This window comes from Dromiciops gliroides, chromosome 2, assembly GCF_019393635.1.
Source record: "Dromiciops gliroides isolate mDroGli1 chromosome 2, mDroGli1.pri, whole genome shotgun sequence".
NCBI lineage: Eukaryota > Metazoa > Chordata > Mammalia > Microbiotheria > Microbiotheriidae > Dromiciops > Dromiciops gliroides.
Window position 1 is genome coordinate 159,963,696 of NC_057862.1, and position 21,676 is coordinate 159,985,371.

The window sequence follows — 21,676 nt, forward strand, 5'->3', positions numbered from 1 at the left end:
CTTCCTTCCTTCCTTCCTTCCTTCCTTCCTTCCTTCCTTCCTTCCTTCCTTCCTTCTTTCTTTCTTTCTTTCTTTCTTTCTTTCTTTCTTTCTTTCTTTCTTTCTTTCTTTCTTTCTTTCTTTCTTTCTTTCTTTCCCCCTCTCCTTCCTTCCTTTCTTCTTTCTACATAATTATCTCCTTCTAGCAAAACCATCCAGAGGAGACATCCTTTATACCTACTTATTCCCAGGAAAACAAAGAGAGAAGAAGGAGGAGCAATAGCAGTAGTTTATTTACTTGGTTGATCTACTGTAGAAAGACAAGCACTGAGTTCTTTGACATAATACATAGATTTAGAACTTAAAGAGACCTTAGAAGTAATGTTAAGGGTGAGGAGACTGAGACTCAGGTTAAATGATGTCCATTGTCCCAAAGGTAACAAGTGACAGAATCAGAATTTGAACTCATCCCCTCATTTCTTTCTTCTTTATCAAGGCAATTGGGATTAAGTGACTTGGCCAAGGTCGTCCAGCTATTGAGTGTCTGAGGCAGCATTTGAATTCTGCTCTTCCTCACTCCAAGGCCAGTGCTTTATCCACTGTTCTAACTAGCTGCCTCTCAAATCCCCAGATTTCAAAGACAGCAGTATTTCCACTGTTATCATGCAGTCTTGATCCCAATTCTGTGAAGCCCTCAAAGTGGCTGTCTCCTTTTTTTCAGACCCAGGGAACTTATTTTCAGACTTTCCTTGAATTGGGTTATTGGTAGCAGTATGAAGAATGTGTTTTTATTTTTGTCCTCAAATCTTTCCAGTGGCTGGCATTTTAAGTATATTAGATTATTTGTTGTTCGGTAATTTTCAGTTATCTTTGACTCTGTGATCTCATTTGGGGTTTTCTTAACAAAGATACTGAAGTGGATTGCTATTTCCTACTCCACCTCATTTTACAGATGAGAAAACTGCTGCAAACAAGGTTAAGTGACTTGCCCAGGGTCATACAGATAGTAAGTGTCCAACATCAGATTCGAACTCAGGAATATGAGTTTTACTGATTCCAATCCCAGCACTCTATCCATTGTATCACCTAGCTGCCCTACATTAGGTTAATTAGGTACTCTTTTATTGTGGATTTTGTCATAGGATAACAGATTTCAAGTTGTAAAGTACCTCAGAAATCATCCAGTCTAACCTGCTCATTTTTTTTTTTTGTGAGGCAATTGGGGTTAAGTGACTTGCCCAGGGTCACACAGCTAGTAAGTGTTAAGTGTCTGAGGCCGGATTTGAACTCAGGTCCTCCTGAATCCAGGGCCGGTGCTCTATCCACTGCGCCACCTAGCCGCCCCTAACCTGCTCATTTTACAGATGAGGAAATTGAGACCCAGAAAAGAGAAGCGATTTGTCCAAGGTCACACAGCTAGGTAGATTTGCATCTGTCACATATGGAGGAAAGGTGGGTCAGTGATTAAAGAGCTAACCTTGCCACTAGGAAGACCTAGTCTCAGGTACTGCCTCTGTCACATTGGCTGTGTGATTCTGGGTAACTCATACACTTAATACTGTTGGCAATTCTTTAAGACTAAGATGCAGATAAATAGTCATAGTATTTGCCTTGGAAGAAGGCGTTTCCTCTCACCTGAGGTGACCTTTCCCAATGAAATCACAGGTCCAGCATCTGTACACATAGGTAGATATAGGGGAGAGCTAGAATTTGAACCCATGTCCTCTGACTCCAAACCCATTATGCTTTCCACTGTGCCATGCTACTTTCCTTCTAGGAATTGGTTTCATATTTAATTATTTTAAATTATATGACACTCCAATTTTACCCCATTCCCCTTCCCTCTTCCCTAGTGTCTAGTGTAAAAAAAAGAATTGTGTTCAACCTAGTAACTTCTTTTGATTGTCATAAGATGTGGTCACTCATGTTCTCTATTTCTACTTATGCCATCTCCCTTCTGTTCTGATGCTTGGATTTGATTGTCTTATAACCATTGCTCTTGCAAGAAATTCAAGGAATGGTTTGGTGTGAACATTTCATCTCTTTCCTTTTCTGACTGCTACCCAATTCTATCCCTCCCCAACTCTCCTTCTGCACTGTGAGCTTAATTCGTTAAGTTCAAACTCTCCTAAAGAGTGACCATGTTTATCTGTTTTAGATGGAGATTATTTCACATTTACAAGACATGAACCCATTGGAGTGTGTGGACAGATCATCCCGGTAAGTGTATCTCCTCCTCACGCCTCCTATTTATTTTCATTTGAACTGAGTTCTCTTTAAAGATACATAAAACATGGACCTTAGCAATGTGTGTTTTCCATTACAGAGGGGAAAAAAAGGGGGGGACTGAGATCATGTTGTTGACATATCTTTAACAGCCTCCCTGCAAATGCTTATTTGAACAGGTTAATAGGGTTTCAGCTCTGTTACCAGGAGGTGAGTTCTCAAGTCATGGAATTCTCATGATTAAAATAAGCAAAGCAAGACACAGAGTATTAATAACCTGCCCCTGGTTATGGATGCCCAGGCAGCTTATGGAAAATGAGTGCTTTGTAATGTTTGCTTATTTATTTTTTAGAACTCTGACTCACTGTCTTTCCAGGCAGATTATATTATTTTATATGGAATTTTAATCCCATTCTTTCCCACTGTTTCTTTTCACAGGAATTTAGCTAGAAGACACCCCACAAGACACAGCAGCGCAATTAACGTCATGGACATAATTGAAACCATGCCGGGCTGTTGTGTGTCTTTTAAAGGGAAATCAGTGTAGCGCTTTAGTGTTTGGGTTGGCCCATTAAACATTGTCCCTTTTTTTTCTCTCTCTCTCTCTCTCTTTCTCCCATACACACCCTTGGCACAGCCTAGGACATCACTGAATAATCTATCTTTTAAAAGTACTGGCTAATAGTTTCTGGCAATGATTTCAAGGGGAGGCTCAAATGAAATGATTACACTATGGTGTAAGAAGTTTTCCTTTACAAACCATAGGGGAACAGATTGAAATGTTCACTGATTTTTTGAGGGGGGCAGAAGGAAATCGTTTCAATTTTCAAAATCACTTGGGATATTAGAAGTAGAAAGGGGCATTAAAGACCACTTAATCTAATTCCCAAATTTTACAGCTGAGGAAATCGAGGCTCTGGAAGGTAAGTGATTTAGCTGAGGTCATGCAGTTAAGTTAGTGGCAGTTTCTCTGAAGTCAAATCTAGTGTTCTTTCCACTAAACCATACCACCTCTCTAGTGAATCCCTGTGTAGAAGCAAATTAGAATGTTAGACTTGAAATAAGGAAGATCTTAATTTAAATCCTACCTCTGATACTTAGTGGCCAGTGACCCATGGCATGTTACTTAATCTTTGCTTATTTAAGGTAACTCCTTATGACTTGTGGTTGTAATCAGTGTTGGTGGAAGGAGTTCCCACACTGGGAGTCTCCTTTCTTTGGATATAATTATTTGTGTTCAGTGTTGACTCAGGCCCCTCTCCCCCAAGTTTCTAACTGCTATTAAATTTGCTACCTGTTGAAAAAACAAGGAAAAACAGAATAAGGTTCTTCTGGTTTTAAGGCACTTAGTGAAATCTTCCTAGACAAGTACACAATGATATAGAATCTGTCATCTGAACCACAGAGGCCAAACCTACTCCTTCTGCCCTTTAATCCTCCCCCTAACTGTAGCTGTCCTTGACAGACCAAGTACTGCTCACCATCCCACTCTAGCTCAAGTGCTGGGCTCCAAGATTTATATACTGTGGATGGAATTAAAACATCACTGTGGGCTCCCAAGTTTATAAACAACTGTGGGGAAAAGAAATTGAGTGTTTGATGAAGGTAAGACACTTGTATATTTTTGCAAGCTTGCTAGGGCTAGGAAGAGGACTCCAATGATGGCAGCTGAGAAGCTTCAGACAGTCAGGGGCTGAAGTCTAGGTGACCAAGATTTCTGTTTTCTTTCTTAATGAAATTATCAATGACATCTGATACCACCAGGATACATGCCTGAGCTGATGACAGTATAATCTTAATGGTCTTCTTAAAACAACTTAAACCAGTTTCCCCGTGTATGCATCTGTGTGCTTACTCATGGATTTCCATTTTCTGCCTCCAATGCATGGAGGTGGGGAGCAGGACCTGAGTTTATAACAAAGTTGAAATAAGTAGCTTTGATATGCATTTGCTAATAAACATAGTAATGTCTATAATAACATCTGGGCACAGAGGCAGTAAAAAAAGGTATGACATTGAAACAAATGTTGACTCAACTATGATTCTCCCCAGGAGCCCGTGGGTCTGGTCCTTACAAGCTGGGAGACTTTGCAGTTTTCTCAAGTCAACAAGCATTTATTAAGTACCTACTACTTTCCAGGCACTGATACAAAGAAAGGCAAAGACAGTACCTGCCCTCAGGGAATTAAAAAAATCTAAAGGGGAAAATAAAAAGGCACTAATAGTACCAAAATGCCAAATACTAAGGGGAAAAAAGGTACCCTCTGAATCAAATGTTCGCTAAAGCCAAAAGCCTGAGGTTTCTCAACAAACAAATCTTGCATCACATCTTTGCTTTGGGTAGTGGGGTTGGTGGTGGTAGTTAAGAGTGGTGAATCCATGAATAGAAAGGAGAAGGGGAAGAATTTCAAGGTCAGCACTACTCCATATTTAATAGGGGTGATTAAAAACCCAAATACCCATACTCTGTACTGGACAAGATTTATGATGAGAAATCTGAGAAGTCACGATTTGAAAACAAAGTGGTTTTTCCATCTATCAATCTTGAAGGTTTTTTTTTCTCCCTCTCAGTGGAACTTCCCCCTGCTGATGTTTGCCTGGAAAATTGCTCCTGCTCTGTGCTGTGGCAATACAGTAGTGATTAAGCCTGCAGAACAGACACCTCTCAGCGCGCTCTACATGGGAGCCCTCATCAAGGAGGTAAGAGAAACTGACTCTGCCAAGGGGCTACTAGAGCCTCCATTGTGTGTCTTTGATCAACTTTCACAAAGCATGTTTCCTCCAATTGTATTTTGTCAGGCTGGCTTTCCACCAGGAGTCATCAATATCTTGCCAGGATATGGGCCAACAGCAGGGGCAGCAATAGCTTCTCATGTTGGCATAGACAAGATTGCTTTCACAGGGTCTACTGAGGTGAGTACCATAGTAAACATCAGCCAGAATACAGGCCTTCAAATAGGTACCAACTATTATGTTTAAGGCCTAGAATAGATTAGGTCCAATTTAAAAGAAGTGAAGCTTTGGAGATGATCTTTGTAATAGATGTTATCAATCCCACCCAGAAAATGGGAATAAATATAAGAAAGTGGAATTTAATAGAGAGAGGGGTAACATAATGGTGTTTTTAAAATCAGTTTAATCTGATGGGAAAGACATATATAGTAGTTTGTATGAAAAAGATCTGAGGAGGGAAAACTAAATTGGAGAAAGCTATCAGAGCCACTACCCAAAAGGAAAAATGGTCAAAAGATATGAACAGTTCTCAAAATAATAATTACAAACTATTAACAGCCACATAAAAGATTGTGCCAAATCAGTGATAATAAGAGCATGAAAATTAAAACAACTGTAAAGAGCATTTAGAACTCAATTTTTTAAAAATGAGTGATAAAAATGAACAAACAGGGGCAGCTAGATGGCGCAGTGATTAAAGTGCTGGCCCTGGATTCAGTAGTACCTGAGTTCAAATCCAGCCTCAGACACTTAACACTTACTAGCTGTGTGACCCTGGGCAAGTCACTTAACCCCCATTGCCCCGCAAAAAAAAAAATGAACAAACAAACAAATAAATAAATAAAATGGGAGAAAAAGCTTTGAGAATATTAGTGGGCTAGAAGCTCAATATGAGTCAATAGTGTGAAATGGCAGCCAAGAAACTTAATGCAAAATTGGTCTGGGAATAAGGAAGCTATGGTTCTTCTGTACTTTGCCCTGATTAGACAAAATCTGGAATATTGTCTTCAGTTCTGGGGACCACAGTTTAAGGTAGAAATTGATAAGTTGGAGAACATCCAAGTGAGGGCAATTAGGACCTCAAATCCATGGCATAATTGATTGGGTGAACAAGATGCTTAGTTCTTGAGAGTTCTTGAGAGAGAAAACGGGGGGTTAGGGATGGGGAGGAGAATGGGAATAGCTACCTTCAAATCTTTGAAAGGTTGTTAGGAAGTCATTGGGTGATTACTTCATTTCCTGAGACTTCTACTATAGTCCTACTGAGGTCAAGCAGGATATAGAGCAATACAGGGGTATGCTGGTAAATATTTAATAACTGGACTGTCTGTGGGGGGTGTATATACACAAACTTTTTAAAATTAAAATTTCATATTTTATTTTATTTTTTTAATTACATGTAAAACAATTTTTAGCATTCTTTTTTTTTAAATTCTGAGTTTCAAATTCATTCTCTCTCTCTCTCTCTCTCTCTCTCTCTCTCTCTCTCTCTCTCTCTCTCTCTCTCTCTCTCTCTCTCTCTCCTTCCTTCCCTGCCCCTGGCCCCGCAAAGGGGCAAGCAATTTGATATATTATACACATGTAGGCATGAAAACATATTACCATATTAACTATGTTGTAAAAGAAAAAACAGACCACACACACACACACACACACACACACACACACACACGAAAAGTAAAGAAAGTTAAAAAAAACCCACCAGTACACTTCCATCTGCATTCAGACTCCATTAATTCTTTCTCTGAATGCAGATGGCATTTTTTGTGGTATATCCTTCGGAATTGTTTTGAACCGCTGAGAATAGCTAAATGATTCACAGTTAATCATTGTACAATATTGCTGTGTACAATATATTCCTGGTTCTGTTCACTTCGCTTTGCATCAGTTTATGTAAATCTTTTCAGGTTTTTCCAAAACCATCCTGCTTGTCATTTCTTATATGTGCACAAACTTTTAAGTTTAATCTGCATTATGAATACTTTCCTAAGTCTAGAAATCAACAATATAATAAATCAAGCTCTTATGTGTAGCAATTGCTTATATCTGGAATATACATACTCATGAAGAAAATTTAGAAATGACTCTCAAGAGCCCATCCAAACTGGTTCTGGTATGTTCCTGGAGACAATACATATTGAAGGTTTCAGCTGCAAATAAGATGGAAAAGTCTCAGTTTATTGAATGTGTGTGTGTGTGTGTGTGTGTGTGTGTGTGTGTGTGTTTTGGCGGGGGGGTGACATAGGCAGAGCTGTGCTTTAGGAAGGGAAGAGGGAATAAGCAGTTATATAGTGCCTGCTATGTGCCAAGCACTGTGCTAAGTATTTTATAAATATTTCATTTGATCCTCACAAAAACCCTGTGTGGTAAGTGCTATTATTATTATTATTATTATTATTTTGGTGAGGCAATTGGGGTTAAGTGACTTGCTCAGGGTCATACAGCTAGTAAGTGTCAAGTGTCTGAGGCCAGATTTGAACTCAGGTCCTCCTGAATCCAGGGCCGGTGCTCTATCCACCGCGCCACCTAGCTGCCCCAGTAAGTGTTATTATAATCCTTATTTTATAGTCAAGGAAATTGAGATAGACAGAGGTTAAGCAATTTGCCTAGGGTCACATAGTTAATAAGTGTCTGAGACTGGATTTGAACTCAGGTCTTCCTGACTCCAGGCTTAGCATCCTATTCACTATGCTGCCTCAAATGACTCACAGCCATGTGGAGGATGAATTGTAGTGGGAAGAGATTGGAGTCAGGAAAATTAAATAGGAGGCTATTACAGTTGTGGAGATAAGAAGTGATGATGGGCTGAACCAGGGCAGTGACTGTGTGAATGAAGAGAAGGTGACTTGTATGAGACATACTACAGAGAAAAAAAAAATCGAGGTATTTAACGACTTATTGGATAGGTGGAATGAGAGTGAGTTAGGAGTGTGGTGGCAATGAAAATGTAAAGGAAGAGATGATGTGAAGGACATTTTGATGGAAGAATTAGTAACACTTAGTGACTAACTTGGTGTTATAAGGATTGGATTAATGGGGATTGAGTGGAAGGTCGTCAATTACTCCAAAGTTTTGAGCCTGGGAAACTAAAAGAATGATAAGCATTGACAAGCATAGGGAAGTATTGATGGATATTTGGATCTTGGAAAAAGATGAGTTTGGTTTTTGGCTTATTTTGCTTGAGATGATAGGGAGACAATCAAGTGAAGTTATCAAGTAAGGAGTTTCAGATTTGTAACTGCTGCATAATAAGGTTTAGAGTTGTAGATTTAAAAATCATGTAAAGGTAGGAGAAAATTGGAGCCCTGAGAGTAAATAGCATTTCCAAGGATGATTGTAATGCTAGAAAAAATGGGGCTGAGGTCTGAGCCTTTGTATGGTCATCTTTAGAGGAGGAAAGGGGGAAGGGAATCCAACAAATATGACAGAGAAGAAATGGTTGGAGCAGTAGGATGAGAACCAGTCCAGTGTTAATTCACAGAAGCTAAAAAAAGTATAGAGAATTTCAAGGAGGGGGTGATTAATAGTCTCAAATGCCAAATGGTTCAGAAAAGGCTTAAGTACCATTTTCTAACCTTTTAATCATCTTAGTTGTTTTCCTTAGCATTTTCAACACTTGTTTACATCTCACTTAATTGCATAGTCCCCAAGTAACACTCTTTGAGATAAGTCTGAAAGGGTTAAATGCTAGTAAGATAGCTTAAGGAATGGGGAATATAAGACTAAAATGCCATTAATAGCTAGCTAGTTCCAGATGTGTTTATAAACATTGAATTTTATGTCTGAAGACCTGCATTCAGAATCCTGGATCTGCTTTCTACTATCTGTATGATGCTGTACAAATCAAGTTATGTTTCTCAACTGTTTCCTCATTTGTAAAATTGAAAGGGTTGGACTCAGGCTCCTTCCATGTTGTCATCCCTTCCAGAAACTGTTACCAGGCCCTAGGAAGAGATTACATTTATAAGATTTATAATTTTAAGAAAGTTTATTCATAGGATCATGGATTTGAAGGATGTCTAACCCAACACCCTCTTCTTTGTAGATAAGGATATTGAGACACAGAGATAAAGTGACCCAGGGTCACATTGATGGCAAGTGGCAAAGATAGGGTTGAACCCAGGTCTTACAAAATCTAGCACTCCTTCCACCTCATTATAATACCTTACAGCTTGTGATCATCATAGGGAAAAAATAATAGTTCCACAACCTGATTCTATCCATTTTATAGTTGGATCTGGGAGAAACAAGGGCAAACTTCATTTTCCATCATCAGTGTCATACATCTGCTTTGGAGGAGTTGACATGGTAGTTCTTGGGGAGCTAAAGGATGGGAGAAATGGCAATAATGACTCCAGCTTGTACTTGTCTATTTATTAGTTTCCCAGTATTATTCATTTTTCTGTATTATTTTCATAGCTGATGTTGAGATTCAGAAAGTTTGACCAAACTATTTGAATGTGAGGCACCTTAGTAGGGGAAAGTACTGGATCTAGACTTGCAGGATCTGGATCTAAATTCCACCTGACCTTCTTATTACCTGTATGACTTTAGCCAAGTCCTTTAACCTCTCTGGGCCTCAGTTTCCTCACCTGTAAAATGAAGGGGTAAGTCTAGATGGTCTCTGAGGTCCTTTCTAGTTCTCAACCCTATAATATGACACAAAGTGTTAGGTTTCACAATTGTCTCTCCTAGTCAAATAAAGAGGGTCATTTGGGGGAAAAGAGGGAATGAGAATTCTAGACAGCTTTACTTTAAATAGGCATTCATACTCCAGAGCTGTAGACTTTATACCAACTCAGTGTCTATCTTTAAAGGCCTCTGTAATAGGAAGTGAAAAAACCCTACAGAGATGAAAAACTAGCTCTGAGAACTTAAACCAAGAGCAGATGGGCTATTTTAATGCAGTGTTAGTGTAAACTGTTCCATACTGTTTTTGATTTCCTATTACACTGAATGCTTGTTAGAGCGAGTCAACACTGTAAAAACATGCAGGACTTTTAACAGTGACTGGTCAACATGTAATTTCAACCTTGCAGTAAAAGTGTTTTGTATTTGAAGAACATAAACATGTCCCCAAACAACAGGGAAATAACTTGGTTTTCCTCTATGGTTATTTCCCATGTCACCTTTCTCCTTCTCAGACCAGATTTCACTCAACTTTATCCAGACCAAGTTAATTTCCTTCCATTCAATCTTGCCAGTGACTTGTCATATGGAGGGCTAATTCCTGAACTGAACAAATTAATCATAAGATCTGATTAGAAGAAAGGACAAGTTAAAGAAGTTTTAGAGTCTTTGGGCTTAAGAGACATTGGTTCAGTTTGAGTTAATCTTTTTCCATTTTTGACTTCAGTCTTCAGAATAAAAAACAAAACCAACACTACAACATATGCCACACCTTTAGAAAAAGAGCCACTTAAGCTCACTTAGAAGAGTAGTGGCCCAACAGGTGTCTTGTCTTTTTTCCGAAGCAGAAATCTTTGCCAGCATGGGAGTGAGGGTGAAAAGAATTAGCAAAAGTCCTTTCCCCACTTTGTCCTCTCCCAAAAACCTGTAACCAAAGCAAATCCAACTTCACACAATCAGGAATTAAAGCCCAGACATGGCAGTGGCATATAAATCACCTTCCTAGGATGTGCTCTGTGTGTGTGTGCGCGCGCTTGCGTGTGTGCCTATAGGTACCTTGGGCCTGTTTTGGGAAAAAGTGTCCATTTGCCAATCAGATGCCAACTGATAACTAGTCCCTGCTGCCTCTGTCGGTTTTGTGTTGGGTCTGTTTGTTTTTACAAATATTGGGCTTCTCTCTCGGGATTATGGTAATTATTTTTTTCACTTATAGTAAGGTGTCCAGTGATCTATTTGATTACTTCTTATTATCAGTAGGAAAGTCATTGTCAAGTACTTGAGTCTTCTGTGTCCTTCTCATTGGAGGTCTTCAATCAGAGTCTAGAAGACTCCTTGTATGAAGCAGAGTGGGGATACTTGTTCAGATATAGGTCAGAACAGGTTAGGGTTAGGTCCGGGGGGGGGGGTGCTTTCCAAGTTTGAGATTCTGTGATTCCATGAACAGAGCATTTCCTGGGTAGGATAGCTTCTTTATGTATAACCCAACTCCCCCAATCCTTTGGCTGAAATTTAATTCTTTTGGTTTTGTCTTCAGTGGAGATGAATATGAACTTCTATATCAAAAGATTTTCTAAATTTTTGTTTCTCCCTTTCTATGTAGTTTGTTCCCGCTCCCTTTTAATCCTTTTATTCTTTCGCCTTATCTGGGCCTGTTGACAATCTTCTTTTGTTCACTTGGATGTCTCAAAAGTTCATTAGCTGGACGTGTCCAGAGCAAAATTTTATCTTCTCCATCTCCCTCCCCCCATGGTTCCTCCTTCTACATTTTTCTTTTTGTCCATGATACCTCTATTTACCCATTCACTCATCTTTGAAACCTAAGTGTTATCTTTGACTTTGCACTCACCTTCTGTACCCAATTATGTAACAAGTACTAATAATTCCACCACCATAATATCCTTTGAATAATTTCTATTCTCACCATTCCCATCTGTGAATAGGCATCAATTACCAGTGATTTGGACTATCATGATTTTTGCCTAACTTGTGCTTCTTATCCTGTTTCTCTCTCCTCCATCCTGCCTTCACACTGATGCCAGATTGAATCATCTTTTTACACAGATTTAGTTGTAGCACTCTACTCAAAACATTTCAGTGGTTCTCTACTGCCTATCATCAGCTAGATGGTAAACTCCTTGAGGGCAGATACTATCTTTTGCCTTTTTTCACATCCCCAGCATTTAGCATAGTGCATGGCACATAGTAGGTGCTTAATAAATGTCTATTGATTCATTTTCCTTTTTTGGGGGTGGGGTGGGGCAATGAGGGTTAAGTGACTTGCCCAGGGTCACACGGCTAGTAAGTGTCAAGTGTCTGAGGCCGGATTTGAACTCAGGTCCTCCTGAATCCAGGGCCGGTGCTTTATGCACTGTACGACCTAGCTGACCCCACAAAGTGATTCTTTTTTTTTTTTTTTTTTTTTTTTGCAGGCAATGGGGGTTAAGTGACTTGCTCAGGGTCACACAGCTAGTAAGTGTCAAGTGTCTCAGCCAGGATTTGAACTCAGGTACTCCTGAATCCAGGGCCGGTGCTTTAACCACTGCGCCATCTAGCTGCCCCCCACAAAGTGATTCTTAAAGAAATAAAGAATAACAAATAGTTGGAGGTATGGTCATTTCAATCTGGTTCCAGCTGTACTTGGGAGTGCTGGATGCTACATTCTGTTTTTAATATCTCTGGCCTAGAGTAGTGATGCTAAATGGGTCCCTGAAGGCAGCATGATGACTTAGAAAACCACAGATTAACATTATCTATGTTGTATTATATTTTTATTTATTTTGTTAAACATTTCCTAATTACATTTTAATCTGGTTCTGGCTATAGTCATGAGTTTTGCTGTCCAGAAATGCCTACAGCATGAGTTTGCTGCCTCTGGAGAGAATAATGAGAGGTTAATTTGCTCAGGGTGACATAGCCAGTGCGTGTCAGAGGTAGAACTCAGACCTGGATTTTCTGGGTTCTAAGGCCAGCTCTCTATCTATTACTCTATTCTATACTGATGTCAGCTCTCTTCTCCAAAAACAAAAGAAAATAAAACACCTTTTCCCCCGAGGGAAATATAAAGACAACTGGAAAATTTTGAATGGCAAAAAGCTTTAGTAGATCAACAGTGTTGACCTTTATAGGAAGCACCTGAATTTGAATACATATATTTTTATTCATTAAAGTTTTCCTTAAATTATGATTTTCCCCTCTTGTTCCCTATAAGGTAATGAGCTCTGTTTTATTGAAGAAGCTCCTGACACTGAAACAGTTTATTTAGGACAGAGGGAGAGTCTTTGGCTAAGTCTTTCTAATGTTGGATTCCAAATCAATTGTCTTCCTCCACCTAGAATATGTAAATTAACTTGACGGCTCACAGATCCCTTGGCTTCTGTGGTTTACCCCAGCTTTGGATTGGTACCAGTAGCAGAGAATAGGATACCAAGTTTACAGGTGGAAGATGAGCAGAAGAGCCAATTCCCAGTTATCCGTGCCAAGGAGACAATGAATATGGATCAAAGAAAGGGCCACAACTTCACCTGAACTTTATATTTATCAATTGTGCTGCCCATTTTTCACACCTGCCTGTTATAGAGTTGCATTCAAACTAGGAAGAGTTTATTATCCTTTGCACTATCAGAAAATAATTTTTTTTTTTACCATTTTTCTTGTTTATTCATTTTAGTCACATCTAATTCTTCATGACCCCATTTGGGGTTTTCTTGGCAAAGATACTGGAGCAGTTTGCCACTTCTTTCTCTAGTTCATTTTATAGATGATTAAACCAAGGGAAACCAGGTTAAGTGACTTGTCCAGGGTCACACAACTACTAAATGTCTGGGGCTGGATTTGAACTCAGGTCTTCCTGACTCAAGGTCCTTCGCTCTATCCACTGAACCACCTACTTGCCCTTTACCATTTTACATTTGTGTGTGTGTGTGTGTGTGTGTGTGTGTGTGTTTGTGGAAATGTAGCCAATAGAGTTTTCCAAAATGAATCTTGACCTTTAGATTCTGAATTTTGTACATCTCCAATCTATGGCTGAAATGAGGAGATGAGAATTTTTTATATCACATCCAGTATCTGGAACACTCACCAAGATGAAGCATTATTTGTGGTGGCTAGTTTCCATCTTAAAGCCCTCACCCCATTAAAAAAAAAGTAAGCAAAGTCCCTCTGATGAAAGATAGGATTAATTTCCCTCTTCATGCAGTTAAATGTGCAAGCAATGAAAATAAATATTTAATAAATGGTTATGAAAGGCCGGCTATAAACACAAAGTCAACAAACAACTTCAAGGAGGTGGCCGGCATTTTGCTTGGTGGAGTGTTTTCTTTATTCAGTTAGATTAACAAACCATGATCTCATCATTGGTCAACAAGATAGCAGGGAGACCATCAAAGTACACGACAGGAGAGTCCAGATTGACTGGTGCCAAACAAATGTTTGTACCTAACAGCTGTATTACCACTGATTCTAATTTACTCAGCCGGGGTCCTCCTTTTATTTTCTAAGTGAGACAAACGTCACATTGCATGATATAGACAATATGTCCACTGCCTGAGTAATGACTTGTGTCATCACTCTTGTGTGGTTAGCCTCTTTTCCTTATAGATGAGGGAAGTTTTGGGCTTCTATTTTCCTTTTATTCCTGGAAAGTGTATTGCTCTCTGGTATGTTATGTTAGATGTCTTCTCAGCATATTTGTGAGTGCCATAGAGTTTGAATATAAAATAGCCACTTTGGCATTGGCAAGGCTTTTGGAGGCAAGGACTTTGAACTGTCGGGTTACTTACATTCACATTCAACAAATTATGTTTAGATATTTCTTTATCAACTTTATGCTAAGTATTGAAAAGCATTCAAAAGAAGTGGAAGGCCTAGCCCTTGCTCTTTGGGTTAGATCCCTCTGTTATGTGCTGACTGAGAGAAAAGGCTGCAAGCTATCCTTAGCAGTCAGATTCGGGATGCACTGGCTGTCTGCTACCAACAGTGAATCACATGATCACATTTGTGGGTATTTAGTTTTCTTGGTTTGAGTGATTATACTTGTTTCTGGTATCAGGAAACTGCAATTTTGCATCTGGGTCTGGAATAGGAAGGAAGAATAATCAGTTAACAATGTTTATTAAGTGTCTATTATATTCCAGTATACAAAAATGAGATAGTACCTGCTTTCAAGTTCCTATTAGAACTTGTTGCCATTCAGTCATGTCCAACTCTTTTTTTTTTTTTTTTTGGTGAGGCAATTGGGGTTAAGTGACTTGCCCAGGGTCACACAGCCAGTAAGTATCAAATGTCTGAGGCCGGATTTGAACTCAGGTCCTCCTGAATTCAGGGCCGGTGCTCTATCCACTGCACCACCCAGCTGCCCCATGTCCAACTCTTCATGACCCCATCTGAGGTTTTCTTGGCAAGGATACTGGAGTGGTTTGCCATTTCCTTTTCCAGCTCATTTTACAGATGAGGAAACTGACTTGTCCAGAGTCACACAGTTAGTAAGTATCTGAGGCTGGATTTGAACTCACAGAGATGAGTCTTCCTCATTTCAAGCCCAGTGCACTATCCACTGAGCCACTTAGCTGGCCATGCTATTAGAATAGTATCCTGCAACCCAGGTGTAACTAAATATATGAAGCAGGATTCTGAATTGCTATATCATTGAGTCCAGTTGTTCTGTAAAGAGTCTATGGATCATGCATTATAATGATAAAAGCAAAGCCATAGGAGAGTGGCTTAGTATCTAGGAGAAAGTCTAAATGAAAAGAAGCCAAAATCAGTAAGTACTTTAAAAAATAAAACACATAAGGAATGGTTAAAGCAGTCAGGGTTATTCGGGCCAGGAAAAAAAAGAGAAAAGGCTGAAGGACAACTTAATAACTATTATCCAGAGGGTTATTTTTAAAGAGACTATTTACTGATTAATTATTTTCTTTCTCTATACAAGAAAGGACCTGAGGGAATGGACTGGAATGCCAGCAAAAGATTAGATATAGAGAACTTCCCAATGGTAATGATGTAAGGATACTGAGGGAAATCATAGAATCTCCAACCCTGTAAAGCTATAATTGAAGATAAGTTCCTATAGTATAAAGATGGTCCAGGCTATTACCTACATCCCAGAGGCTAATCTAAACAGTTCTTCAGATATAGTAGTCTATGATTCTTTGAAAAAGTATATCTCAAGCTTTGTTATGCAACCAATTTGTCTGAATGTCTCCTGTTATCCAAAAAAAGGTTTGAGATGTCAGGTATCCCCTAAAAAACTGAATGAAGTGTGTTGAGTTGGTCTACAGCTTATTTCTGATCATTTCAGTATGACAAGAACCATCCATTATGAGATTTCTTGACCTCTCCTCTCCAGGCACAGCTAAAGCCAAGAAACACACACACACACACACACACACACACACACACACACACAGAGAGAGAGAGAGAGAGAGAGAGAGAGAGAGAGAGAGAGAGAGAGAGAGAGAGAGAGAGAGAGAGAGATAAGGAGGGAGACAGAGAAGAAGAATAGAGGGGGAGAATTAATCAGTCTCTTTTTGTTTGAGTCTCAGAAATGAAGGTATGTCGCAATGCGTGGGCCAACCAGTGAATCTGTTCTGTATTTCAGCTAGTATGACCTCTCCCGTTTAGATCCCTACTGGCGATTTCCTTTTCTCTAAGAAAGCTGGATAGTCCTGAAAAGGAACCTTCCCCAAACCTGGGCAATTAACTAATTAATAAAACAGAAAATTGCAATCAGTTTTGGGAATGCTGCTCCGTGAGCAGATGCTTTGAATAGAAGAATCATGAAAAGCTTTTCTGAGTCTTTATTGTTCAACATAACAAATTATTTTCTTTGAGAAGGCCCAAATTACATCTCTCCAGTTTTCTCTGTTGCACTGTACAGGGTAAGGGTACATCAGGGCTTATCCAGGGATACTCCTGATATCAATCTTACTGCCTATTCAAAACAAGGATGGGAGTCAGAGTTAGCCGGTGCCAACATTCCTGCTGAGAATCAGCCCAGTTCCATTATGTGTGGGGGTGCCCCCAGCTCATCTCCTTCGCCTGCTAGGGGTGCACAGATACTGTTGAGAGACTCTGCAGGGAGTGCAAAGCAAAGAGGCCACATGATAGGAATGCTATCACTTATTCCTTCATAATGAGCTCTGTGTGGGGACTGGGGGAGTCTAGAAAAGGTCAGTTTCTTTCACAATTCATTGCAGCTGTGGGGCCATTGCCAGAGGCCATTCTGCTCTGCAAGAGTAGGGAGAATATAAGCACTTGGAAGGAGATAACTCCATATTGGGTGAGACTTTGTCCATCAGGCACAGTATCATGCAGAGATGAAGTGACAAGTTGAGGAAAGGAACAGGTGTTCTCCTTGATGAATTTCCTAGAATCTTCTAGAAGAATTCCCTCAACGAGTCAGAATGTACCTTCAAATAACTTCCTTTTCTTAAAAAGTCCAACCATTACACCCTTTCATCTGTGAATTTATATGAAACCTCTCTTGAGGCTCTATTTTTTGGGGGCTCTCTTAAGGCAGTTAGGTGGCACAATGAGTAGAGTACCAGGCCTGGAGTCAGGAAGACTCATCTTCCTGAGTTCAAATTTGGCCTCAGACACTGTGTGACTATGGGCAAATCATTTAATCCTGTTTGCCTCAGTTCCCTCATCTGAAAAATGAGCTGGAGAAGGAAATGACAAGACACTCCAATATCTTTGCTAAGAAAACCCCAAGTGGGGTCACGAAGAGTTGGACAAAACTAAAAAATGACTGAATACTTCTCTTGCAGTAATGTGTTTACTACGTGCTGTGTTATCAGTAGTTTTTATTTACTCCAAAACCTCCTTGCTCAAGTTTTTACACAATACTAGACACCTAGTAGGCATTAGGTAAAATAAAGTAAATGCAATTGAGCTGAAGGATAAATGCTCATTCTACTACTAAATTCATTGAATAAGCCCATTTACTTTATCCACATCATTTATGATTTTGTAGACTTAGACCTTGTTTAGATTTACTCTTGTTCCTGGGCTAGGCAGCCATGTGATCTCAACAAGAGATATGGACATCCCTGGAAAATTACATTATTGCCTTTCAAGGCCAGGAACAAACTTTCTCTTTTTCCAACTTCAAAACCTGAGCTTTCTGTTAATCCTCCTACTTAATTCTTGGCTCTAGTCTATAGAACCTTCTAGTTGTCATCTCATTAACAGTATTGATGTAGTTGATGGACATGGCCTGAGTTTCTTGAATAATGATATTCTGGCATAGTGTAAAGGATTGGTAGCCACAATTCCATCTCTGGTACTTACTATCTCTGTGGACTTGGACAAGTAACTTCTCTCAGCCTCTATTTCCTCATCAGAAAATCGAGTTGGGGTGAATATAAAGTTCTCTAAGGTACCTTCCAGCTTTCCATTCTACCATTTTCCAGGTTAGGGTGCCAGTTATGCCTGCTGCTCCAGGTTCTCTTTGATAATTCTTTCAGGTGATATACCCTAACATCTGGACAATGACTTTCCCTACTACTATAATTTGAGGATTGGGGACCACACCTATGATTCCACTGACCACTGCTTGATCAAGTACCACCAGTTTGTCATTTGAGGGGCAGTTGGGCATCAGAATATTCCTAACACCATTCCTGATGTAAAAAAAGTTAGCAGCATCTTCCTAGGCTTGCAACTTAGACATCATCCTTGACTACCTACTCTATCTTACTTAATATCTAAGTGGACAAATCCTCTTGTTTCTACTTCCATAACTTTTCTCACATATGCCCCCTCACTTCTTCTTCTTCTTCTTCTTCTTCTTCTTCTTCTTCTTCTTCTTCTTCTTCTTCTTCTTCTTCTTCTTCTTCTTCTTCTTCTTCTTCTTCTCTTCTCCTCCTCCTCCTTCTTCTCCTTCTCCTCCTCCTCCTCCTCCTTATTATTATTATTATTATTTTTTTGGTGAGGCAATTGGGGTTAAATGACTTGCCCAGGGTCACACAGCTAGTAAGTGTTAAGTATCTGAGGCTGGATTTGAACACAGGTACTCCTGACTCCAGGGCCAGTGCTCTATCCACTGTGCCACCTAGCTGCCCCCCTCCTTATTATTTTTGTGGGGGGGCAGGGCAATGAGGGTTAAGTGACTTGCCCAGGGTTACACAGCTAGTAAGTGTCAAGTGTCTGAGGTCAGCTTTGAACTCAGGTCCTCCTGAATCCAGGGCCAGTACTTTATCTACTGTGCCACCTAGCTGCCCTCCTCCCTCACTTCTTTTAATACTACCACCATCTTGGTGCAGGCCCTTATCACCTTATGCCCAGACTATTGCAATAGCCAGCTGGTGGTTCTGCTTTCCCCAAGTTTCTCCCAAATCTAGTTCATTTTCTGCTCAGCTGTCAAATTGATCTTCCCAAAGCACAATTTTGACCACATCACTCCCTTATACCTCCAAGATCAAATGTTCAATCCTTTATTTGACTTTTGAAGTCCTCCATGAGCTTGCTCTCTACCCACCTTTCCAATTTTGGTTAGACTTTCCACAGTACCCTGTATTCAAGGATCCAGTGACACAGGCCTTCTTCCTGTTCCTCACCTAAGCCACTCCATCACTCAGCCAAGGTTCACTGGTTGTCCCTGACAGAGCCCTGTCCCTCTTCATCTCTACCTCTTAGCTTCCTTCAACTCTCAGCAAAAGCCCCATCTTCCACGAGAAAGGGTCTTCTTTAGTCCTCCTTAACTCATTGTATTCTCTCTGAGAATTGGTCTTCTCTACATCTTGTTGGCAGGTAGTTATTGGATGACGAGCACCTTGAGAACAGGGACTGTTTTTTGTCTTTGTGTCCCCAGCACTTAGCACTGTGCTTGGCAAATAGGAGGCATTTAATAAATGTAAATTGATTGACAAAACAAGGCAAACATTCCATTCAGAGGATTCTAGGTTTGCAGCTAAGAGGGGACTTTAGATGTCATCTAACCCAGTCCTCTCATTTTATAGATGAAGACAGGAGAGATTATGGGACTTGCCTAAGGCTACTTAGCTAATAAATAGTGGAGGTGGGATTCAAACCCAGGTGCCCTGATTTTAAATCCAACACACTTTCCATGGCACTGGGATGCCTCCCACTTTATTTCTCCCTTGCTTTCACCTCAGATCATCTTTTTTGGCACCAGGATCATCAAGAGATCATGCTTATTTTCTAGATAGCTTCCTCACTTTTGTGTTTTTAAATAATCTCTTATTAGTTTTGGAGTCCTTTGCAAAGTATCCCTCAACTTGTTTTTTGGCAAAATTTTAAAGCGTTTTCTAGTTTACATCTGATCTGCCATCCTTTTTTTTTTTCCTTTTCTGTTCTCAGTTGAGCTGTTTTTCCATTTTTTGAAAGATGGCTTTTAGCTGGAAAGAATCATAAGCTTTGGGATTTCAATTAAGACCCTTTGAACATCTCTTTCCCCCCTCCTGGTATGATAGATGACAGGAAACTCTGGGGTCAGTTGAGTCTTGGACCATTCACCTCTCTTCCTTACCCCCAGCAGCAAACATTTATGGAAGATGATATATATTTTCCCAAGGAAGTCTTGACCTTCAGTTCGGAAACTTGGAAACCCATGGTTATGCTCATGGTACCTTATCCCTTAATCCATGAAAGTTGGTTCAGTTCTAATCCATAGCTGGGGTTAAGAAGCACAGGGCAATCTGGGACTTGGCCTGATCCTGGGTCCTAGGTTGGTTCCCACGTAGGACATTAAGGCCAGTCAGACTGCACCAATTACTTACTAATAAACTTGAATCTTAAAGTTTCCCTGGAACTAGACAAGTCTACAAAGCATCATCCAGATTGAGGATGACCTGAACTGGTCAAGGCTTTCTGGGACCACTTCAGACTATAATGACCTGCCCCATCCACAATATCTCCTAGGTCAGTACTAGAATTTGCCTTACAAAGTTGGATACATGAGCTATTGTTTTAAAAAAGAGTATATGTATATATATATATGTATATATATACACACATGTTATATATATATATATTTAGTCTATATTTATCAACCATCAACAAAGACAAACTTTTAAATACATTTTATTTTTTAAATAGATTTTAAACCAATAACTCCAAAATATTTGTTATTTGCTCAATAATTCACCAATCATTGGGCATATGGGTTCTTTCCTGCTTTTCTTGGGGTTAAGAGTTTAGTAGCTAGGAACACTTTTGTACTGATAGGTTTTCCCTCCCCCAGACCCCTTTTAATATCATCCTCAAGTTATATTTATGGTAGTAGGATCACTGGGTCCCATGATGTAAATAGATTTGTGGCCCTGGTTTTATATTGTCATAAGGCTTTCTAAAAACAATTGCACATTCACCTAGAAATTTACCCCCACAATGTTTACTAAAAAGTCAGCTTCCAAAGAAAGTCTGGCAGAACACTGAGCCAGGAAAAATTGTTCTTTGGTATTGTTCTCAATTCTCTGATTAACAGGAGCTGAGCAAGCTCTTTGCATAGCTATTACAGCCACAAATAAGTCTTGGCCTACATTCCTAAAGCCTAAAATAAATCAGTTTATAATGGAAATCAAACAGTGGCCTAAATGAATGCCAGGCAACAACTGAAAAAGAAATTTAAAACGAACATAACCAACAGCAAACATTTCTTAAGTACCTACTGTATACAAGGCACTGTGAGAGACTCTTACTTTTCCCTAGCATCTGGCTTTCTTAGGACTGAAGACAAAAAAAAATTATACATTGTGTATAATAAATTATATATATTTTAAAATAATAAAACAAAATTTTAAACATGCCTGAATGTTATAACCTACCTACAAGGCTTACTTTTTTTTCCCCCTCATTCATTCCCATATAGCAGCTAGGTGCTACAGTGGCTGGGTCACAGGTCCTGGAGTTGGAAAGAACTGAGTTCAAATATCGCCTTAGACACTTATTAGCTATGTGATCTTGGACAAATCAGTTTCTCTATGTAAACTCTACCTCAGTTTCCACATGTAAGATGAAGACAAAAATAGCACCTACTTCCAAGGGCTCTTGTCCTGTGAGGATCAAATGAGATAATATTTGCAAAGCACTTAGCACAGTTCCTGACTTGTTTTTATTGTCCAGTCGTTTCAGCTGAGTCCGACTC

General features: G+C 39.6%; 1 protein-coding gene across 1 annotated transcript in view; it reads left to right on the forward strand.

Moving 5' to 3' along the window:
* The window catches only part of ALDH1A2 (aldehyde dehydrogenase 1 family member A2), a 100,148-nt gene that overhangs the window by 54,384 nt on the left and 24,088 nt on the right, over nucleotides 1-21,676 (forward strand). The window contains exons 5-7 of the mRNA XM_043985054.1: nucleotides 2,138-2,199; nucleotides 4,777-4,905; nucleotides 5,005-5,118. Of these exons, the coding sequence (XP_043840989.1) occupies nucleotides 2,138-2,199; nucleotides 4,777-4,905; nucleotides 5,005-5,118 (305 nt within the window). The remainder of the gene's footprint in view (nucleotides 1-2,137; nucleotides 2,200-4,776; nucleotides 4,906-5,004; nucleotides 5,119-21,676) is intronic.